The sequence below is a fragment of the Elaeis guineensis genome, chromosome 14, assembly GCF_000442705.2.
Source record: "Elaeis guineensis isolate ETL-2024a chromosome 14, EG11, whole genome shotgun sequence".
Lineage (NCBI taxonomy): Eukaryota > Viridiplantae > Streptophyta > Magnoliopsida > Arecales > Arecaceae > Elaeis > Elaeis guineensis.
Genome location: NC_026006.2, coordinates 45,490,914 through 45,514,069, shown reverse-complemented (window position 1 = coordinate 45,514,069; position 23,156 = coordinate 45,490,914). Strand labels below are relative to the sequence as shown.

General features: G+C 38.1%; 1 protein-coding gene across 1 annotated transcript in view; it reads right to left on the bottom strand.

The window, feature by feature from the left end:
* The window catches only part of LOC105057852 (squamosa promoter-binding-like protein 9), a 47,710-nt gene extending 25,325 nt beyond the window's left edge, over window positions 1-22,385 (bottom strand). The window contains exons 1-6 of the mRNA XM_073248533.1: window positions 21,661-22,385; window positions 14,221-14,396; window positions 11,742-11,995; window positions 11,510-11,584; window positions 11,295-11,402; window positions 5,603-5,720 (exon numbers count right to left, since the gene is read on the bottom strand). Of these exons, the coding sequence (XP_073104634.1) occupies window positions 5,603-5,720; window positions 11,295-11,402; window positions 11,510-11,584; window positions 11,742-11,995; window positions 14,221-14,396; window positions 21,661-22,298 (1,369 nt within the window). The 5' untranslated portion in view covers window positions 22,299-22,385. The remainder of the gene's footprint in view (window positions 1-5,602; window positions 5,721-11,294; window positions 11,403-11,509; window positions 11,585-11,741; window positions 11,996-14,220; window positions 14,397-21,660) is intronic.
* Window positions 22,386-23,156: the final 771 nt, after the last annotated feature.

The following is a 23,156-nucleotide window of genomic DNA, read 5'->3' as shown; positions in this document are numbered from 1 at the left end:
TATCCCTCGTTAGCATGGCCGTGTTATGTCCCGGATTTGGGACGTGACATCCACAGTGTACCTATTGGTTGGTTCCAATTTCCAAAGGCAAGCTTTACACGTAGGGATTTGGGAGGGGGGTTGCCTTGGACACTCAGATTTTGACATTCACAGGTATCTGATTCATCTACCACTTATCGTGCTCTTTAGAATCTACATGATAAATTGATAATGATCAAGTGCATGCATAGTTTAGTGGATGATTGACCAGATTCAACTTTCATTTGTGATATCTTATCAACATATGCATTCTTTTCATTTGGCCGCATGTTATAATGATAGTCTATATATCTTTATTTTCATAAAATATTTTATTTACATTTGGTATTTCTTAGATCCAAAATATCTTCACAAGAAAGCAGTAACTCTCTCCCATCACCACTTGGGGTAGCCAATCTCCCTTATCATGTGGCACGGCTCCAATATCAACATCACAAGCAAATAATAGTTCTACTCCGACTAGTAACGAACCTATTTGTAATGTTGTTGATATTGATGAAAATGGAAAAACAAAGTTGACATTTGATGCGTGGAATCATTTTAAGAAGAAAAAAGTTGATGGGAAAGACAAAGCACAAAGTAGTTATTGTAAAAAAAAAAAATATTTTTTAGGAGGGAGCAAACATGGAACATCTTATTTGTGTGAACACTTAAAAAGATGTCCTGGGCTAAAATATAAGAATATTAGGGATATGAGGCAAAAACTTTTGGTGAATGAGCAAAATAAGATGGGAGGTAAAGAGGGCCTAAGCAATTATCATTTTGACCAAGATGCAACTAGAAAGGAGCTTATAAACATGATCATCTTGCACGAGTTCCCTCTTAGTGTAGTTGATTATGTGAGTTTAGAAGATATTTGGATTCTCTTCAACCATTATTTAAAATGGTTTCTAGAAATACAATTAAGAGGGATATTTGCAAAATTTATGATTATGAGGAGTCAAAGGTATTAGCATCATTTGAGAATATTCAAAGTAGGGTTACCATCACAATTGACATATGGACTTCAAGCAACAGAAAGAGAGGTTTCATGGTTGTCACGGAACACTTCATTGACAACTCTTGGACATTACAAAATTGGATTTTAAGGTACATCAGTACATTCTCCTTTTAAAATGCAATTTTCATTTATATATATGCAATTTCATTCAAGCTATAATTTTATGTTTTGTTTAATTGTTTATTATAGGTTTATCTATGTTCCTTCTCCACACACAAGAGTTCTTTCTAATGTTCTTCTTGATTGCTTGTTGGAATGGAATATTGATAGGAAGTTGTGTACTTTGACGGTTGATAATTGTAGTACCAATGATGCCATGATTAGAATTCTCTTAGAAAAACTTCAAAGTAATTCACTTGTATTGCATGGTTCACTTATGAATATGCATTGTGCCGCATATCTTTTAAATTTGATTGCTCAAGATGGTTTGGGAATTATTGAAGAATGTATTAAGAAGATACGTGATAGTGCAGTGATTTGGACTGGATCAATAAAGAGGAGGCAGAAATTTGAAGAAACAACAAGGCAATTGCATATTTCATGTTGCAAAGAGTTGGTTCTTGATTGCAAAACTCAGTGGAACTCTATATATTTGATGCTTTCTATTGCATTGTTATATAAAGATGTATTTTTTCGCTTAAAACAACGTGATTCATCTTATACTTCCATGCCAAGTGAAGAAGAGTGGGAGGTAGCAAAAGAGATTTGTGCAAAACTAGAGTTATTTTATAATGTGACTGAGATCATTTCTGAGACTACTTATCCTACAGTTAATATTTATTTTACAAAGGTCTGTGAGGTAAAAATAGCATTAACGGGATGGCTTAGGTCTCTAAATGACTTGATTCAAAACATGGCAGCAAGCATGTTGGACAAGTTTAATAGTTATTGGAATGTAATTCATGGTGTTATGGAAGTGGAAACTATCTTAGATCCAAGATTCAAGATGAAATTATTAGAGTGGATGTTAACTTAAATCTACGGTGATATAGCTTTTGATGAAATTGCAAGGATTAAGACTATTTGTTATAAGTTACTTAATGAGTACAATAGAATGGCTCCTAATGCTCGCTATTCTCATACTTCATCTATTATGGCAGAGGCTACTCAATCAATGGCAAATGGCTATCTTTCTGGTTATGATTTATTTGTGAGCAGTGAGAAAAACATTGAGAATGTAATCATAGAATTGGATCACTACATTGAGGATGGTGTGCTGCCAAGAACTGTAGATTTTGATATTTTAGCTTGGTGGAAAAATCACGAACTCAAGTATCCTACCTTTCGGTTGATTGCTTGGGACATTCTACTATCTCAACAGTTGTTTCAGAGTCCGTTTTTAGCACAAGTGGTAGATTGTTGAGCCCACACCATAGTAAACTTCATTCCAAAATATTGGAGGTATTGATGTGTGCTCAAAATTGGTTATGGATTGAAGTTAAAGGCAAGTAAAATGCTTTTTTTCATTCATTATATTTATTTATTTTGGTTATATGTTATACTCTATACATTATTGAATCATGGAGTTTTTTTCATATTTTTTCAGATTCCTCTATACCACCACAAGGTAGCACAATTCAGACAATTCTTAACAATTATAATGATAACGAAAAAGAAAATTTGGTGATGGGCTGTGAGAAAGACTGATGAAATGAAGAAACTTTTGTACAAGCACTCGATTGCTCCTTTTTTTATTGATTGTTTTTCTTATTACAAGGGAGAGATGACTTCCTAGAAAACAATACTTTTATTGTTCTGTTTCTATTATTGTTTGTATTATGTGTTTTTGATGTTTTGTTGTGGGACTTAAATATAAGTAAAATGGTTTGTCGCAGTGTTTCTATTTCATATTTGTGATATTCTATTCTTCTTTCTTTTGATCAGGTTTTGTATATTATATAGATTAATTGTACATCTAAGTGTCAGTGACATCCCTCCTGTCTCTCTGTTCCAGTTGTTACTTTTCCCATAATTGATGTTCTGTATCTTTAAGGTGGTTATAGTAAATAAGATTATATGTATAATATATTGTGTAATTCTTTAAACTACTGGTCTTTTTGTCTACTTGTAGTGCTTTGGGGGACTGATGTTTTCCTCGTGTACAAGCTATAGGCTGTTTGTATGCAACAGGAATTTTAAATTTCATCTTTCAATGAGATGTCAAAATCATTTTGAAAGGCCATTTATCGTAACCCAATATTATCTTCTGTTTCTCCCTAAACCATATTACCTGCTAGTTTCCAACTAGATTCTAATGCCATGGGCTGCTAATTGTTCTGCTGTTTTTTTTGCAGATTGGAAAGCATTAGCTGTTTGTTTAACACCAAGAACCAAAGTTCACCATCTCGATACCAGACCCCGTACAGATAAAATTCTATTATAATGTCAATATGCGGTTCAGTATAGTATGGCAGTGTCGATACGCTCCGAAATGGTGTACCGATGTGAGACCGGTACAGTATCTCCAGTACCAGGCAGTATACGGCGGTACAGCATTCCATGCCAAGAACTGAGGCATCTTGGCTTTACTTTGCTGCTGGCTCCTACTTCATGTGCTGCCTCTTCTTAATAGTATGGTTGGTTTGATCACTGAAAATTACGGTATTAGAATCTAATGTTGCGTACATCATCAAATGGTTCATAAAATTATCGTATTTCTTTTTCATATAATATGAAGGATAATATGTAACTTTTTGATTCATTGTGCCTGTGTAAGCATCAAAGGCTTTTATAATCCATGTCATTGCTTGAAGCTTTCATAGTTCCTATGCATCAGATATTTATCACTAAGCCCAGAAACCTCTTTTTTTAACTTGTTTCATATTATGAACTAGTGTTTCTAATGATGACAGATCATGCCACAATTCTTCAATTGAATAGAATTTCTTAATAGTTAATACCCTCTTCTAGGCTTCATTCACGACTTCCCTGCTATTATTAATATGCTCTAAATTTACTTTTGTGTATCTGTGCATGTGTACCAAGTTTAGACTGCAACTTGTTGTGATTGCAATGGGAAGCAGAATTGTGGATGAGAGGAAGTAGACAGTGGTTGTGATCTACATAGCTTGCCTACGTGCTTGTGTTGTTTGTCATTATTTATACTTTCCCCATGCTACGTATGTAAAAGAACTGGATGATAATTTGACTTCCCTTGTCAACTAGTGGTATATCAGATTATATTTTTCTCAAATGCCTATCCCATAGATCTAATTGTAGCATGTAAACTTTCTGGAATTTCAGTTTTTGGAATGCTTATTGAAACTCTGATGCCATCTTTTTTTCTTTTGTTATGCTTTTTCTCTTCTTTTATGAGCTTGTCTAAAATATTTGCCCTTTGATTTGCTAAACCTTTCTTCTTCCTTTTTAAACCCATAAGATGTTTGAGGAGAGTGGAGAGAAGATGAGGAAAAGGAGATCAAGTGTTCTCCGGTTTAGCTGCCATCTTTTAGTCAGCTAGATACCTTTATGTAGGTGGGATACCCAACCTACCAGACCCAAACCAACCCGACCCAAGATAAGGTGGGTATACCCGACCCGACCAGCCTTACCCGTATCTTTAATTTTATCCGATCCAACCCGAGATGGGTACGGGGCAGGTATGGGTATGACCTTTTTCATGGCGGGATGGGTATGAATATTGGTCGACCCGACCCATTGCCATCCCTAACTGAGATTGCGAGCCTTGCTCAAAACCTTTTCATTCTCTAAGCTTCTGCTTAAGAAATCTTCTTTTTTAATTCAGTATTCATATTAAAACCAAACTCTGATTCAGATCAGTTTGTGCAGGTAATACAGCAGATGTTCTAGTTGTTCGGAGGGGATGTGGTGATTGCTGCATCAATTTCCAACCAAAATTTTCAACACAAAACTACACTGTGAATAACATTTTTCTTACTTGAGTGCAAATATCCTTAATATTGCCTGACATCAACTTGATGTCAACACTCCCAAGATTTGGTGACAGCTACCCAGCTAAGACAACTATGAAACCTAAAAGACCAGTTGGCTGGCAGGAAGACACATTTTATTGGCTGCAAATATAGCTCATGCAACTAGGAAACAGCCCTCCACGGTGCCATAAGAAATGGAAAGAATCAAGTCAGCTAGGACAGATGATAGGATTTGCTAATCCTACTCTGAGGCACATATTACAAATAAAAGAATATTAAATCAACTAAATCATGAATATTAATCGACCATATTTCAATGGGAAAGGGATCCAATAATGGGTAGATTATTAGAGTAATTAAACTCAAAAAAAAAAAAAAAAGCATACAAAACAGCCAAAACTTCATGGGTATTAAAACATGAGTACTCCTATCAAGAGAAGTGGTAAAGATAACATCAGAAAATATCCCAATATAAGATTCAGCCAGAAGTTGAAAAGCATCACTATATCTGATCTAAAATCAAAAACTATTTCGAAATAAGATCCAAATTATGATGCCATTACCTAGTCAGAAATAAAGAACAAATACAACAAAGTCAAGTCAATGTAAAATAAAGAAATAAATGAGATACATTAACATTTTCTAGTCAAATCAGTTCAATAATGCGTACCTTTCAAAACATGAACTATCATATGACTAAGATAAATAAAAAAGGTGCCTCTTCCCAACAGCAAACTTCCAGGTGCATTAACCAAATCTCTTATGCATTGGGCCACATCTTGAGATAACTGTTTGGAGCAAGTTTATTTTAAAATTTTACAACATTTTCAAACTTACACCTTGATGATATAATATATAAATAAACTCATTTCAAATACATCTTAATCAGCTAAAGAACACTGCAATCCTGAATAAATATAACAGATTTGGATGTAGTTCAGAACAGTGCAAAACAAGAGAAATAATATCATTGCAAATATTTTCATCAATTGAAGACATTTCGACTGCTGTTCATATCATTAAGGCATTGGAATGGGACACAGACATCAGGATTCCACAAGAAAGTCATGCCAAAAACTAAAATAATATATATTAAAATATTTAAATTACTTTATATTCTACAAAGCAATTTATATTAGCAATTGCTTATTGTGCACCTATCCCATGGAGAACGACCCCATGACCCCTTTCTCACCCATTAGGAAAGAGGGCCTTCTCCAGGACCCTGTTCCATCATACTTTGCTGGTTCAGAGGGGTGGAAGGTTTGAACCCCTTCAGCATTTCCGCCAACTCCATGACAAAGAGAAGGCAAAGAAGGAGGTCGAGTGCGAGCGGCAGGAAGAATACAAGGTGTTCTCCACCAACGCCACCCCCTCTCCTTTCCCTCTCCCCCTCTCTTTCCCTGTTTCAGTACGTCCCAGAATAGCACAGTATGGACCCATACCGTACCATGCCAGTCGCCAACCAGTATAAGCACCAATACTGGTTCGATGAACCTTGGGCAGAGAGGAAGACAAGATTCAATAAAGAAGTGAAAAAAGGTACGGACTTTTAGAACAATCAAAGAAGTTCAATAATGCACACTTACCAACAAGGCAACTAAAGTGCAAGTATCTAATTGCCGAAAAGGAAATACATTGGTAGATCAATATATCCTGAGGCCTAGAGGATATCAAACCCTCAACAAAATTGTATCACTTTCCTGTGAATCCTTTCTAATTTGGATATTTATTTGTTGACTATGCTCCAAAATTTTCTTTTGGAGCTTGAAAAATTTGCCTGCTAAACTCCATGTCTGCTAGTAAGGAAGAGCTAAATTCAAATCTATAATGTTCCGAATATGGAGATCTTCCCATTCCTACAGACTACCTTAAATTAGTAGGTGAATGCCCATCATTTTGTACGTGTTATGCTCCAACGAACTAACATCTTATTAGTCCAGATTCCCAGCTTCTCAAAGAGTTATTAAATGCAGCAACTTTGAATTTTATGAACACGAGAAAAGGACTACCTTGAAAACAGTTTGTTCTGCTACCAAGGGTAAGATACTTCTTCCAACCAACCAGCTTTGCTTGTAATATTTCAACAACCAGATCAAGTCTTCCTACAACAGCATTCTAGGAATAAGATGAGGTAGATCTCTCTCCACTGGTAAGAAATTAACTGATGCAAATGCAACATCACAGGCATAACTCAACCATTCTTCAGCTTGTCATTTTTACTCAATTATGGAATGAGCCACTCTGATGGAGATTTGTGGCCTCATGGAGTAACTGCAGATTGAGATCATATAATTGTAAATTCCAACTACCTTCATCCACAATTAAGTGTAAAAGCAACTGTGTTTCTTTCTGGAAGCATATAAGGGCTAACAGAGTACCCTCCAGTTCCAGGATGCTACCCTATTTCAAACAAAAGGGCTTAAATATGTTTCAAGATCATCAGCTACTCATCTAATTTTGCCAATCATATCCCCTTCTTTTCTTTCTTACTTCAGTTACTCTTTTCATGGATAATTTTCATTTTCTTGGAGAGAACATCTACATCTGTCCAGATCTCACATATATTTCAGCAAGCATCAATTTAATTTTGCTCAAACTACAAATTTACCTCTACTAACATCTATCATCTTCTTCAAGAATGCAGTGAGTTATTCCATAACACAATCTCATCACTCTAATTGTTTCTACTCGAAGTCTTCTTTCAGTCCTACAAACTAAAGATTAATATCATGTATTATGCCTTTGCCAGGCCTGCATTGTATACATACCATGATGTACCTTGTCAACAATTCACACCAGACAACATTGAAAACTATGTGTATGTCAAAAGTTTTACAACCAACATCCTATCATATGATTCTTTTCTAACTAAACTGCATTTTGTGTTATATTATTGTACAAAAGATATTTGGAGTAAAAAACATAACTTTTTTGAACTAACTCCTGGGCATAGCACTACATCATCCTAGATTTCTATGTCAATTATTGTTTAACAAGTATCGCTGTAAGCAAGGTTTTAAGTGTTCACCCATCCTCATACCGGCCACCTATATGGTATGGAGGCTCAATACTGCACCACACTGATATATGGTACAGTTACTGTGCCAACTTCAGCTGCATACCATATGTCGATATAGGTGCAAGACAATCCTGACCAAACCCAGAACTAGTACCGAGATTGAAAAGTGATTCGCTGAACTGCTCCGAACCGGATGATTCAGGCGTACCAAACCATACCGATGACTAATCGGTGCAGTTCAGGCATCCGATTCGGAACACCGACGAAAACAGCGCAAGAAAGAAAAAAAGAGAGGAAAAGAGAGAGAGAGAGAGAGAGAGAGAGAGAGAGAAAAGAGGAGGAAAGAAAAGGGACAGACATGCAGGGGGCAGCAGTGGCCCGCCAAGGCCGCCGGAGGGCCGCCAGCCTCCGTCAGATGCGAAAAGAGAGGGGAAAGAAGAGAAGAGGAGGGAGGGGAAAGCAGCGGAGAGGCCGTCGGAGGTTGACCTCATGGCCGTCGTGGCTGCCGAACGACTAAAACACCCCCACTACCACATCTATTCGAAACAGGGGCCCCTATTCTGTCGGATTTTTATAAAATCCAACACACTGTAAAGCCGGCCGTGGGGTTTTTTTGGGCCATCCAGTGATCCCGACGGCCATCTGGCGGCCACCTAGCAGCCTCTCCCCTCCCTCCCTCTCCCTCCTCTCCCCTCCCTTCCCCTCTCTCTCTTCTCATTCTCTCACGGAGACCACGGAGTCCGAGAGGCCTCGACGGCCCTCCAACGGCCTCCACAGCCCTCTAGTGGCCACCGTCGACATCTCTATCGACCTCTCTTTCCTTCCCCCCCTCTCTCTCTCCCCCTCTCTCTTTTCCTCTCCGGTTCATCCTCCATTTTCGTGTCGGTTTGGATCCGATACGGGATGTACCGACTCATACCGCCGGCCAGCCGGCATAGGGTCCAGTTCCAAGTCAGCGATCCTTGCTGAAAACCATGGTTGCCTAATTCAAGTAGGCCACTATATTATACAAGTATACTTCTACATCAACAACATATAAGCTCAAAAATTCATGGTAACAACTACAGGTGGCATGCAACTATTTGTTCTACAAATTATCCGCATTATATTGGTGTGTAGACATACTCCTTGTATTGTGAGAAACTCCTGTAAACTATAGGTGTCATTAGCACCATATCAGCATGTATATTGCAACATCTATTGCACAAGGCTTTTGGAGCTCATACTGGTGAATCATAGACATATCTAGTTGACATCTGCTTGCAATAGGTTGTCTAGCAAAATGAGTCATATTTTAGGTATACAAATTTGCATGAACAACCCATATTTGGAATAGGTACCAGACATCCCTAACATAGTTTATGAAAATAGTTTTGTGGGGAGTTATTATTAAGAATTATTAGCAATATTGAAACATCAGTACCTAAGCAAAAACAATGAAAATATAACAGCAGAAGTATAGAATAATTCCCCACCAACATGTCACTAATCATCAAAATATCTTGTCCACATCAAGATCATCCGAAGGCATGTGCAAAAAAGACTTCCCTACCAGCCATATTGCTCTCTGTCTCTTGTAGCAGTTGTAGAATGTGATGCTGCTTATAGTGTAATCCCTTTGATTTTCATCGTTTAATTTGAATTTGAAGCAAGAAAATACATATCCTAAATTGGTCCTATAATAAGAAAACCAAAAAGATAAAGAAATATAGGTTTTTCTGATTCCCATTTTCTGATCTCATATAGAACAATGATTTTGTATAATTAAGCATGTAAGCAATAGATAATGCCTACATATCTTCAAACAATATTAATTTCTACATATCTTCAAACAATATTTAAGAAAAATCAGAACTGTCTAAGCAACCTCAAAAAAGGCCATTTGGGAGAGTTTTCATAACAGGCAAAAAAAGGGTATCAGCCCATATCATTGCATAATAGACCAACCACAACAATTGACATACTATTACATCACAATATGGTCAATGTGAAACACCAAGCACTCCTGTGTTTTGTACTGTCCACTACAATCAACACACTAATCCATGTTGCAAACTCAAGGGCAGCCTACCAGCTAATCAACTCAACCTAGTCTTTGATATTGTTAATTTGGCGCTTGAGTGCACCTGATTGACAAGTATGGGAAGATAACTAAAGGATGCAGCATATTGTATCTGTTCCCCATAATTTTAGTCTAGCATGAGTGTATCATTGACATTACATGAAATATCATCTAAATGATGTTATTTCTTCTTTCTCAACTTGCAGCACCAATACCATCACATTACTAGCATCAAACAAGCACGTAATTATTAACAAGAATCACATAGATAAACATTTATTATAATCAATTATTCACTTATCTACTGCTCCTTCATTAGCTCTAATATTTATGACTATCAGAATATAAAAGACAAATATCAACAGCTTATGTCCAAACAACTCATCTTTGGACCAAGAAGGAAAGATCAACAATGAAATCTTAAACACCACCATATATAGCACAAGATTTTTTCATGTGCCCCTACCAATTGTTGATTTTGGCAACTTAAGTATCCAGAACCATTCCCAACAGTCCTGCAAGCTATATGTTTCACATAATTAAATTTGCACTCCTGTCAACGCAACTCATAAAATCCTTCCAAGTTACAAAAATTCCATTTCAACATGATCTTCGATGCACTTTACCCTATGATACAGCAGCAAGATTTATTGCTAGGGATGCAACAAGTTAGGAGATGTTCATATTGAGTTTGATTCAGATATGGCAAATGGCTTTGAGTACACCGTCTAGACCTAAATGCAACTTACTCACAATGGATTGGTTTCCATTTCCAAACAGGTTAAAGTGCCGAGTAAGGTACATGTGGCTTGACCTGATTCCTTGAGATAGTCATGGCTGAACTTTAACAGGTTTACCTAGGTTTGATCAAGTATGCCATATCCAGACTCACCAAGTCTTGGTTTGCATCAACCATGGACACAAAGTTTGTCCAAGTCCAAATTAGGGTTATGACTTATGAGTCAGATGCAGGTTTATAATAACAAGTTGTGAACAGCGATCCACTTCATGAAGAAAAACAACCATTTTCTATCACAGAAATACAGGAACTCATTAGAAATGTATAGACATTTATAAAATATTTTTTTAAAAATAAAAACATCATGACATCCTGGAATAATAAAATATTGCTTGAGTTTGTTTTATTATTTTTGATGTTGGTGATGCCTTAACGCACTAGCACTCGGAAATGGATTGAGTTTCAAACAAAAGGATGAGAAACATGATTAAACTCTACCAAATATGAAAATAGATCATTATGTGTACAACATAGAGGACCTTCTCCCACATAAACTGTGGCATTGAGATGAAGACAGTCAAGATTGTACATCCAGGACGAATATAACCCTCCAACTCAACAGGCATGCTGGCCAACCAGTGAAATATCTGCAGTTTTGGAACATAATTGAATTTTATTTCGCTTTAAACATTTCATTGAAAAGGCATAACTCTTTTATATACAAAACTTTCACTTAAAAAACTTCAAGAAGTACTTGGTGCCGTAGTCGTCTAGGAAATTCTGCAGGATTCCAGTCATAAAGCTTGAACGAAATACGACCTGTAGGACACTACAATCAAGTAATGCATCATCATCTCAGTCCAGGTGGTATTATGAAATAGCATGCATATACAGCATACACTCTTCATTGAAAATATAATCCTGGTCCAAAGCAGAAAGAATTTCAACTAAGCTGCTAAAAGAACCAAGGAATCAAAGAAACTCACAACAGATGAATAAGTACTCTTGTTGTCACAAAGTGTAGAGGAAAGGGCAGACTTCGAATTATCTCTTCTTTCATCAGCATGAGCTTCAGCAGAAGCTGCAAAAGAAGCTAGACTAGCATTCTGGTCATTTTGGAAGCTAGGAATGGAACAAATGGGAGAACCACTCCCATCTTCAGATCCTAATAGTGTTTCTGCGTCCAAACTTCTATCGCACACAACAGTCTCAACTGTGTCACAAGCAATATTTGACATATCTGCACAGATTAAAAAAATGCAGAATAAAAGAAGCAGACATTAAAGGCCAAGTTCTGCTACATTGTTGACAGCAAATACACACATATACACACACAGATCAGAAATAACATCTAAAAAGAACAAGTAAATAAAAGAGTACTTCTTCCCAGCACAAGTGCAGAACATCTAGAGCTGGCACACAGAAGCACCATCAAGCCCAGACAAATGAAATTGAAGCCATGGTCTATAATAATCACAGTTTTAAGATGGTCTATGATCAGCATGATTTGTCACCAGACCATAGAATATGAGGCCATAAAGATTGATTACACAATAGTTATCGCTCAGACAATGCTCTTCTAATTATTGCCAGCATTGTTGAAAGGGTTTTCAGTAACAATAGAGCCTTATTGCAAATAAGCTAGATCCTTATGAGAGTTCATCCATAAATACAACACCCTGCCTGATGGTCAGTCTACATTAAGATATGGTGTAAATGTGATGTAGCATAGAAGATCAACTATTTAAATTTATATAGTATGTCCAGGCCCAAGAAGGCAAGTTCCACTCCAATATGACCTCTCCCTAACATCTCAAAAACAATCGCCCAGACTATAGTGGTCAACTTATGATATTTTAGCATGTCATCAGCCTTCAAAATAAAGGTCATCTTCAATTCCCTAAAAAGTGGTTTCAGGGATTATTTCTTCAACACCCATAAGATAAAGCTAGCAATACCCGTGATTTGTGTCACAATTCAAGTATGGTTCAAGATAGGTGCGAGTGTAGTGAGGATGGCCACAACTCAAGAAAGTACTGTTTGTTCCAATTTGATGGATAGGTCAGGCCATGCAGGTGCTACCCAAGAATGGTCATGGGCCAGGTTACTTGTTGGAACAAATAATCCACACACTGGTATCATTCATCAAGCAGTGAACTACTCAAAATATAGAACTAACCAGAGCCAAAGAACCTAAGAAAAATTAACTCACTCATTGAAATGATGGCATTTAGTCTATTTCTATTGAATAGAAATATTCACACAGATACATGGAAAAATGCAGCTAAATTAAGTATAAATGTGGATATATTCAAGATAGGTGCAAGCGTAGTGAGGTTGGCCCCAGCTCAAGTGGCACTGTCGTTTGCAGTTTGTGGATGGGTCAGGCCATGTGCGTGCTACCCCTAATGCAGGTGCTACTCATAAGCATGGTTATGGGGCCAAGTTACTTGTTTTGTTCATTATGAACAAATAATCCAAACACTGCTATCCTTCATCAGACAGTGAACTACTCAAAAAATAGAACTAACCAGAGCCAAAGAGCCTAAGAAAATAACCAACTGAACGAAATGATCGTATTTAGCCTACTTCTATTGAATAGGCGCAATCACAAAGATACATGAAAAAAATGCAACTAAGTTGTGCGTAAATGTGGATGCAATGAGATAATACTTAGGAGATGTTTGTCTTCTATTTGTCTTAAGAACCTTAAATGCAGACACACTATGAAAAGCAACTTGTGCTGATGCATCCAGTCAGTATGACCGTTGATGTAATGCGTTGAAGAAAAGGTTTTATCTATCATTTTTTAGTTGTAAGGAACACTATCTGAATGACCCAGAACTTTGATTAACATTCCAAAACAAGGCCTGGATCTGTAACCAAAAAAGCCAAAGGTCTGATGGGAAAATATCAACCATCTCTATGGACGGTAAAACTGTTACGAGCATATTTATCGAAATAGGATGTCACTCAAAGAAGATGATCACTTCCAAGGCTTATTTCAAAACTATAAAATTGTAACCACATTGAACACTAACTAAATGGGAATTATCAGGAGATCGCTTCTGATTCTACAAACTCTTTATGAACATATGATATAACATAGGACATAGCAAACTGTAACATGATCAGTCACGCATCTGTCCACTCACAGAACAAACTACAGCAATACTTGTACATAACAAAGAAAACTTGAAAACATATGATTGATCTAGAAATATAGGTCTCCACCAGACTTATTCAGATAAAACAATTATGCATCAGAAAGGATGAACCATTTTTTCATCAGTACCAGCCACATACAAAAAGGAAAGAGGGGAAATGGCCTTTCATCTCTATGTTAATGCCATAACAAAATTACCACAGCATCTTATATGTATTGGTATATAATAACATGCTTGACTAGAGTAGCTCACAACCATCAGATAAACAATGCAACTGTTGTCTAACACAATAGCATACCTTTCCCTGGTTTACCATTACAAATAACATCAGTTTGAGGGTCTCCTTGAGTTTCCAATTCTTTCTCCACTGCATTTCTTGAATCACTAGGTTTTCTCCGCCTCCTCCTGTTGTGTCTCTCTAATTTTCTCCTACAGCTACGTTTACCCTCATCAAAATCTGAAAGCAAATGAAACCTGGAACACCAGAAGATAGTATTGATCAAAAAGCACTATGCCAACTTTACCATTTTTCAGTTCCCAAGGAATACAAACTTTAGTACTATATAACTCATCATTCATACTAAAGGGACCTGTTCCAAGTATGGAAAAGGTTCCATACCTCATTGAATTACATTAAGATCGAAAAGGCATGGTAACTCCAAAGGCGAAGCCAAATTTTACTTGATCATACAATTCCCATGGTTAAACAGCAATAAATTAAAGTACTAAACCACTTCTGACATCGCAAGAAAATCATAATTACTAACACATGTTTTTTATAGAGAATCTAGACAAGAATGTTCACTAGGGATTAAGGTTTGCTGAACCGGTACTGCCGGCCGTTTCGGCCGGCCGGCGGTATGGTTCGGTATGGTTTCATACCGTACCGAATCGACGACCCGAACCGGAAGAAAAAAGAGAGAAATAGAGAGAGAAAAAAAGAAAGAAAAAAAAAGAGGGAGGGGAAGGAGCCGGCGGGGCCGCCGTGGCTGTCGGAGGGCGCCGTCCACGCGCGCGGCGCCACAAACGGGAAACAGGGGCATCGTCCCTGTTTCGCAAATTTTTTTAAAAACATGGTTTTAAGTGAAGTCGGCAAACGATTTGCCGGCTTCACAATTTTTTTTTTTTTTTTAAATTCATAAGTCGGCAACCCAGTTGCCGACTTCATAAGTTTAAAACAAAAAAAAGAAAAAATCAAAATAGACGTCGTCTGTTTCGAAAAAGAAGAAGGGGGCAGAGCCGCGGAGGGGCTCCGCCCGCTCGATCGCCCTCAGGCCGTCGGCGTCGGCTCGCCGGCCACCGGGAGCCTCGCAACGGAGGCACCGTCTGTCCGATTGGTTCCCCGCCCCCCTCCGAGCGCTCTCTCTCTCTTTTTTGCTCTCTTGAAAGCCCTATCGAGCGATACGGGGCTCAGAAACCCTCCAATGGCTGCAGCCGGCCTCCGACGGCTCCCACCTCCCTCCCTTCCCTCTCTTCTCTCTCTCTCTTTCTCACTTTCCGTTCTTTATTCTTCAGTACCGCCAGTGTACCGATTTTACCGACCGAATCGTGCCGGTTCCTCGCCGGTCCGGTACGAGATGGGGTGTACCGGCCGGTTCGGCACGGTATGGCAAACCTTGCTAGGGATACTTCTAAAATACTTTTGCAAAATTTAAGTTGTAAATGAAACAGCATTTAAGGGCTTCCATTTTTTGATTAATATAAGATAAAAGGCATATCTTGTCAAGAAAACAGTTGAAACAGCATTTAAGGGCTTCCATTTTTTGATTAATATAAGATAAAAAGCATATCTTGTCAAGAAAACAGTTACAATCACTGCTGTTAATTTCTCTATCTTTCAAAAAAAAAGTGACAATCATCGTTGTCATCATCATCATTTACTTCTCCAATTCTTCAGTAATAACTTTGCCATGCATATATTCAAGAATCAAAAAGTTTTCATAATAATGTCCCTCTAATAGAAAAATGAGCAGATTTTAGTAATAAATATTTATTATGAATTTTTACTACATTTTAGCCTCCAATAGTAAAGTATGCATTTGCTTATGACTAACTATGAAGCTATGGCAAAAATTTGATTCAATGAGAAATCTTAATATAAATTGCCTAAATGTTAACCATAATACTATGAATCATACATTAATTCATCCAGTATAAGCATGCCCAAATTTCTTCTTTTAACAGTCCATGCAACTAAAAGGATAAACAAGCTCTTAACTAACAATATTGCTATCATTACCAGCTTTTAATACCAATATTGTCCATGATTATGGTGACTATAACATATAAAAACAAAATGTTGATAAAATTCACACAGATAAAATCGCAAATATCCAATAAACTTCACTTTAAAAGAACTGGTTGGAGTTGAGCTTGGGCTCAACATTATCCTTATAACTTCCCTGTCATCTAGAAGCACAAATGCAGTATCTCAAACAGCTCTGCTCTCATCTCAAACACCAGGGATATTACAAACCTAACAATTATAAATAATTTCACAAATTCAACCAGCAGTTCAATCTACAAAGCTCTCATTAACTAAGGAAGAGGGTCTAGGTCCTACAAGGAGGAGGGGGGAAATGAGGCAGAATTTTTATGCTACCTCAATCAAGGAGGACAAGGCATGTTATTATGTGCACCATTCTCTACTGTCATGTAACAAAATAGGGCACATGCCCATTGCCGTGGAAGCCACTGCTTCCTAAATAGCCTAAAGTTAGCTTGTTATGACACTCTTTTCTAACAACTATTATGTCCAGCATATATTTGATGAAGTAGGGAATTCATGTATGCATAGCACATGCTGCTAAGTAGGTTTATTATTTAAAAACTTTGATGGTATGCAGGTGCACATGTGTATGAAACCTAATTCAACTTTGCATCTCATTGATTGAGAAAAGAAAATTCAAAATTTTACTTTTTAATCAATACAGGATCATCAGTCTATCTCAAATCCATTTCATACCTCATACAGAAAGTTTTTCTGTACCAGTACCTTGATCAGAAGCAGAATAAAAATTATACAACTAAAAAGCAGTATAAATTGGCAAAATTTAATACAAGCATAAAATATGTCAATGAATTACCCTCCATATTTGGAGGGAAGGCAAAGTATTTCATGAGTGATTTGTGCATATCACGCAAACAAAGTTATCTCATAAACCCATCAGCTAAACATTGAATTTTAGGATGAAGCATCCATCAAAGAACATTTTGCAAACATAATCAGATAAGTGTCGAGCACTTCCCTCTCCACCATCCAGTCTTCCCAATCCTAAAGATCAGTATCTTCCATCATCAATGTCCCATCTCTTCTTCCTCCACCATCCAATCCCTTCCTATTCACCATTTCTTCATTCTCTGCTCCCAGCCACCCATCCATGACTGATCTCAGAAGACTGATTTCATCTAGTGTGAGGCTCTCGATCCTCTGGAATGGAAACTTGATAGGTGGGCACAATCCCACCAATCAAGACTGTTTGAGAATTGAAGTAAAGTTGATAAGAAAGGTTTGCCGTCTCGGTACCATATCCTATAACGGTATCATCCTATTACAGTGTCAGTACGCAATTCAGTAAGGTATGAGATGGCATACCGAGTGTTGGTATGGTACAGGACACCGTACTAATATGAGACTGGTACAGTACGATAAAGGATGTATAGAGCCCCGTAGCGGACGGTTCGGTCCAATATAGCATTCCATGTTGATAAGTATAAACCCCCTTCAACTCATTGACTTCTTTCTCGTAAGCATTCTAGAACGAATATAGAGGCGTACATTTATAATAAAAAGGATGAATATGCATATAAGAGATAGCGAGAGAGAAGCCCAATCTTTTTGACTCTAAAGTCCTCATGAGATGAATGTCCCTTTATTTGCCAAGTTTTAGCCCCTCCAAATTTCTTTTTCCAATATGTTTTGATCCCCTCTAAATTCTTGCTCTACAGAGAACCGGTCATAGAATTTTGTCCAATAAAAACCAGGCCTCTTGCCCATAATTTTGGATTTTTACTTACGTAAGAAAGAGGGTGACAGAATCCAATCCTATTCAAATTCCTTTTAATTCTAACCATCCAAACCACAGCCTCCTAAAATCTCTCTCTCTCTCTCTCTCTCTCTCTCTCTCTCTCTCTCTCTCTCTTTCTTCTTAAACACCTCCTAGGCTTGGACAACCTCCAATCTTTCTCACCTCTATAGTACCCCCATATTTATAACTACACCACTTATGTTTTGTTTTTTGTTTTCCAAGTAATAAGAGAAGCACACCAAACAAAAAAAAAAAGAGTATTTATCAAGTTATATAAATAACTGAAGAAAATATTAACTAGATGTCCATTTCCTTTCTTACTATTACGCATATTCCCCAAGAATAGACTGCCTCTGGAACTGTTATTTCTCATTATCATATGAATAATGGCTGTTCCTTGCCACTTCATTTCTTGACTAGGACTTCTTCACAATAATATCAAACTATCGTGTAATCCTTTATTAGTCATTATAACATGAAATAATGAACAATTACAAGAAATTAACATGTTGTTTGCTTAAGTCACCATATAATCACCAATGTAAAATTATTTCTTCAATTCCCATTCAGACTTTAGTCAAAAACTTTGTTTTCTTGTTATATCTTCTGTTATTTTCATTACATTGGTTGCTATAATGGGATCACAATTACATGAGTCTCATTATTTAAAAGCCTGTCTTGTATCAAGATAGCATCAATTGGAGGGCTTTTAAACTCTTTTATAGTAACTTATTATCCAATTACATGATACCTTTTATTTGAGATATAAGATCTCACCCATTAATCAAGATGGTAAGATGCTACCTATTAAATAATAATATAAAATTAATGGATGGCCCATACAGCAACTTTAGCCTTTCAGTCAAGATAGTAAGATCTCATTGGAATGATCATAAACTCTTGGACAAGGGATGAGCACTCTAAAAGATTAAGGGACAGGAGGGATGAAAAGCTGAGTGGGGCTCTGAGACAAGGGATGGTTTCCAATTTTGACAAGTCAACAAAGGTAAGGACAAGACACAGAATGGCAGACAAACCATGGGGGAAGAAGAATGGCCATGCACCTTAGGGAGTCATCTAGCATCTCCTCCCTCCTACTGGAAATTAGCCTTGACAGCCTCTTAGGGATTGAATTAGTCTAATGACTCTAAACCCCGAGCGGTTGAGGACTAGAGAAAGAACGGTTTTTATTGGATGGGCCAAAGTCTATGGGATTAGTGGCTTAGAATCCAAAGGCCAAAAGCTTTTTGCTTATAAAGGGTCTTACCATCAAACAGTGTGGTCCTTCACACATTAAACAACCACATAATCTACCTAAAAAATAGCCACATAACTCCTATTTATTATTTTATTTGTCTACTTTCATGCCAAATTTACTTTTTAAAGATCCTCCCATGTCCACAGGAATATATGTAAGAACATATATACACACATATGTGTATACATATTATATTGGCATATATAAGAATATTTGTGTGTGTGTGTGTGTGCATATGTGTATATATATTATACTGGCATATATAAGAATATTTGTGTGTGTGTGTGTGTTGTCTGTGTGTGTGCGCGCGCCCGTGTGTGTGCATGTGCGTGTGTGTGTGCGTGTGTCTATATATAGTATTATAAAGTATTATAATATACATACATCTCCATATCCAGATATAATATTTATATTTATGTATATATAAAATTTATAACATATGTTACATATTATATACATCTGTGTCTGTGTGCGTGCCTGCATGCGTGCGTGCGTGCATGTGTGCGTGTGCGTGCGCGTGCATGTGTGTGCCGTGTGCATGCGTGCATGTGTGTGTGTGTGTGTGTAACTAACATAAACATAGTATTACATGGCATTTTTAAAGTTAGTGTCAGATTCTTCAAGACACTTGGACACTTGAAATCCACGACCAGCTAGGATTGGAGAAATCCTTGTTGAATCCAAGATGCAGGCAGAACTCAAACCTATATCCCTCTTACCAACTCTCAAAGACTTAAGCAACTATACTGGTTGACACCCTCATTGTCAAATAGAACACAAATTAATCAGTTCACCATAAATCAAGATTTTCAACTAGTCTCTATCTTTTAAATTCTATAAACTATTGCTTAATTCAGACTTTCCACTACTTAGTCTTCTCTTCCCTGGGTTATGAAAGGAATGGCTATGAGAGTGTAAGTCATAAGAAGAAGGAAAAGGAGAAGGAAGAAGAGAAAGTAGACAGAAAAGATCCATTTCTCCTATTATATTCCATCAGCTAGTGTAGGAAGGATCAGTAGTCCAACTAATATGGACTATTGCGAAAGAACAATACACCATTATATACCTTGCAATAGGGAAAAAAATTTTCAAGGATTGTAGTTTGTTAGCCTTAAGATCAGTTTTCCTATTTGAACAGGTATAATGATTCTTTATGGAGCTTATATGGTCGGTCAACACTGCACCTTTTTACAGTTACACTTGTAAAGAACCTTCACAGAGGAAGGATTCCTCTAAGAAAGTTGAATACCGACCACATCAGGATAGGTCATACAATGGTGATCATACATTTTATCAGGCTTGTTGCTTCCTTGTTTGTTAAAATGGTCCTAGTTCAAAAAAGAAAAGAAAAAGAGGCAACAAGCTTCCTTGAACTCTCTTTGATTTTCTCCTGAACCTGTTTAAAGAAAATACTTAAACGAACATCTAAACCCGATAGAAAGGCCCTCATAGACATCCTACACAGATTTTTTATTGCCTTCTGTTGCGCAAATTCTAATAAACAAATGATTGGACCATACAATCAGCTGTCCATCACTCCAAACTCTATTTATTTGACTCACAAGCATTCCTTGTTGCAATTGGTTTCAGTGAGTATGGAAAAAATCAAAAATCATAATGGGTCAGTGATGATACTGATCTTTCTCTAAATTGCATGAAAACATGCCTAACCAGATGCATTATCAATGACATGACCTTCTTACGTAGATCCAACTAAACATATGCGTCCAAAGTGTATGCATTTAGTTTTTTAATGGGATGGAAACAACAGAAGGATACTAAAAGTGCTCTTAAGTTTGCTAGACAGTTGCTGGCAGCAGTTTTCATATCAGACTTACAGATATTCGATTTACATGGTTCTTATAGATTGAACCCTTCCAACTAGGCATTTCAGTTTGTTATTGCTTGGGAATTTCTAGTATTTTGTTGTACTGTGTGATAATGCTTATTGTTAAAAAGCCTTTGATCGATAACACTCTGGTTTTGAAAAATCATCATCACCAACCATTGAATTTGTGTCCTAACGTAGAATTTTTATTCATTATAAATAAGATTGCTTGTAAACAAGATCCCTAAATGTCGTTTACATCTCATTTTTCTCCTGTGTGGATTTCTTACACACCTTCATCTCTTTTTTTCCTCGTTTAATACAATTTAGCTATTTAGTTTTTGCAAAATCTAGTATCTTCCTATAAGATCTCCTATTGTTAGCTCCTTTGTCTCACCTGGATATCTACTTTTACGAGTTCCATATAAATTACGGAACATATTTCAGTGGAGAAAAGAAAAACCCAGTTTAAATATTCAAAATTTAAACATTCTGGCGGTTAAGAGCATCAGGTGAAGAAAGGAGAAACCAAAATCAAAATTGTAACCTTTTGTTTATAAAACTCAGAGAAAACATAATAAAATCAAATGGAAACAGTCGAAAGAGCTTCAGAACCCAACTCACTTGCCACACTGCTGGCAGTACCGCTTGGGCTCGCCATCAAGCACCACAGACGAAGCATTAGCACACCGGAGACAGACCCTATGGCGCCGGTGATACCCTTTCAGCTCCCTGATATCAGCCCCGCACGCCGGCACCTGGCACGTCGCCGCCGCAGCCACTCCCCCGGTCCTCGCGCGCTTCCTCCCTCCAGCCACCACCTCCCCCACATCCTCCTCCTCCAGCTCCATCTCGTCCATCTCCGGGCACGCGCATGGCACCCTCCCCGCCAGATAGTTCGGGCACACGAGCCTCAGATCCCTCTTCCGCACGCGGTTATTTCCATCCGCCGCCGCCGTCCCCGCCGGGACCGGCGGGAGGTTTGATGGCTCCCCCGCCATCAGCGGAGGGAGAGGAGGAGGGGTCGAGGTCTGACCATGCTCGGTGCTCCCCCAGAAGAGGTTCCAGGGATCCTCCTCGTCAATCGTGCAGTCGAGAAGATTTTCCCAGTCCCAGACCGCCGCCTCCGCCTCCGCCGCAGCCGCCGAGCCGTCAGCCATCGGAGGGATCTCCATTTCCGAAACCCTAACCCTCGGCGAAGAAGGGGTCAAGGACGGCGCTGGGGAGGGCACCGCCGTCACTGGATTTAGATCGGTCTCCATGCCGGGTGAGGGTGGGTGGTGGGGGGGTGTTCGTGTGTTTGACGGAAGCCCGAGGGACCAGCGGTAGTTGGGGTTGCGGGGGTTGGGGGTGGGGCGGCGGTTTGGCGGAATCTTGAAGCAAGATGAACCGTCCGTTTGGTGAGACGGATGGTGGGCCCCACACTCAACATCCGGGAAAGAGGAGCGGATTTGCCGTCGCTTTGAGAACAGCACCGCGCTCCACTGGGTCCAATCACAGCCGTCCATGTGGGCATTGAATCGCTATTGGACTGTACAGCGTAGGGACAAACGTGGGCACACGGTGGTTCCGGCATATTCCGATGCATCAGCATGTCGACATTCTTGGAAATTTTGGGGGGAAAAATAATAGAAATTAGGACGACATTATTGTGGTTAGGAGCTGTGAGCGTTTGAAATTATCTAAATTGGAGACGGCGACGATCTTCGAATGGTAGTCCTGTTGGATATTGGATGTCGAACAAGGAGTAGGACCACAAATTTCATAACTAGATGGAATATTTTTCAATTCATCAAATAACAAATTTAATTTATCTAAACAGCATAAATAGTGACATGGCATAAATTTGATCGATGGGCTATCAATCCAATGCGGACATATGGCACAAAAAAAATTTGTCTTAAACTCATATTTCTAGGAAAATTCTTTGTGCACCATGCGCGAGGTAGAAAATCTGACGTGGAGTGCACCGTTTTATGTGATTGTTCCATATAGCCATCACGTATTTAATACTTGCAGTTCTGCTTTTTAGTTTTAAAATTATCAATGACGAAAGCATCCCTGCTATTTGAAAAAAATTATGACATCCTATAGCATATTATAACTTTCAACATGCAGAA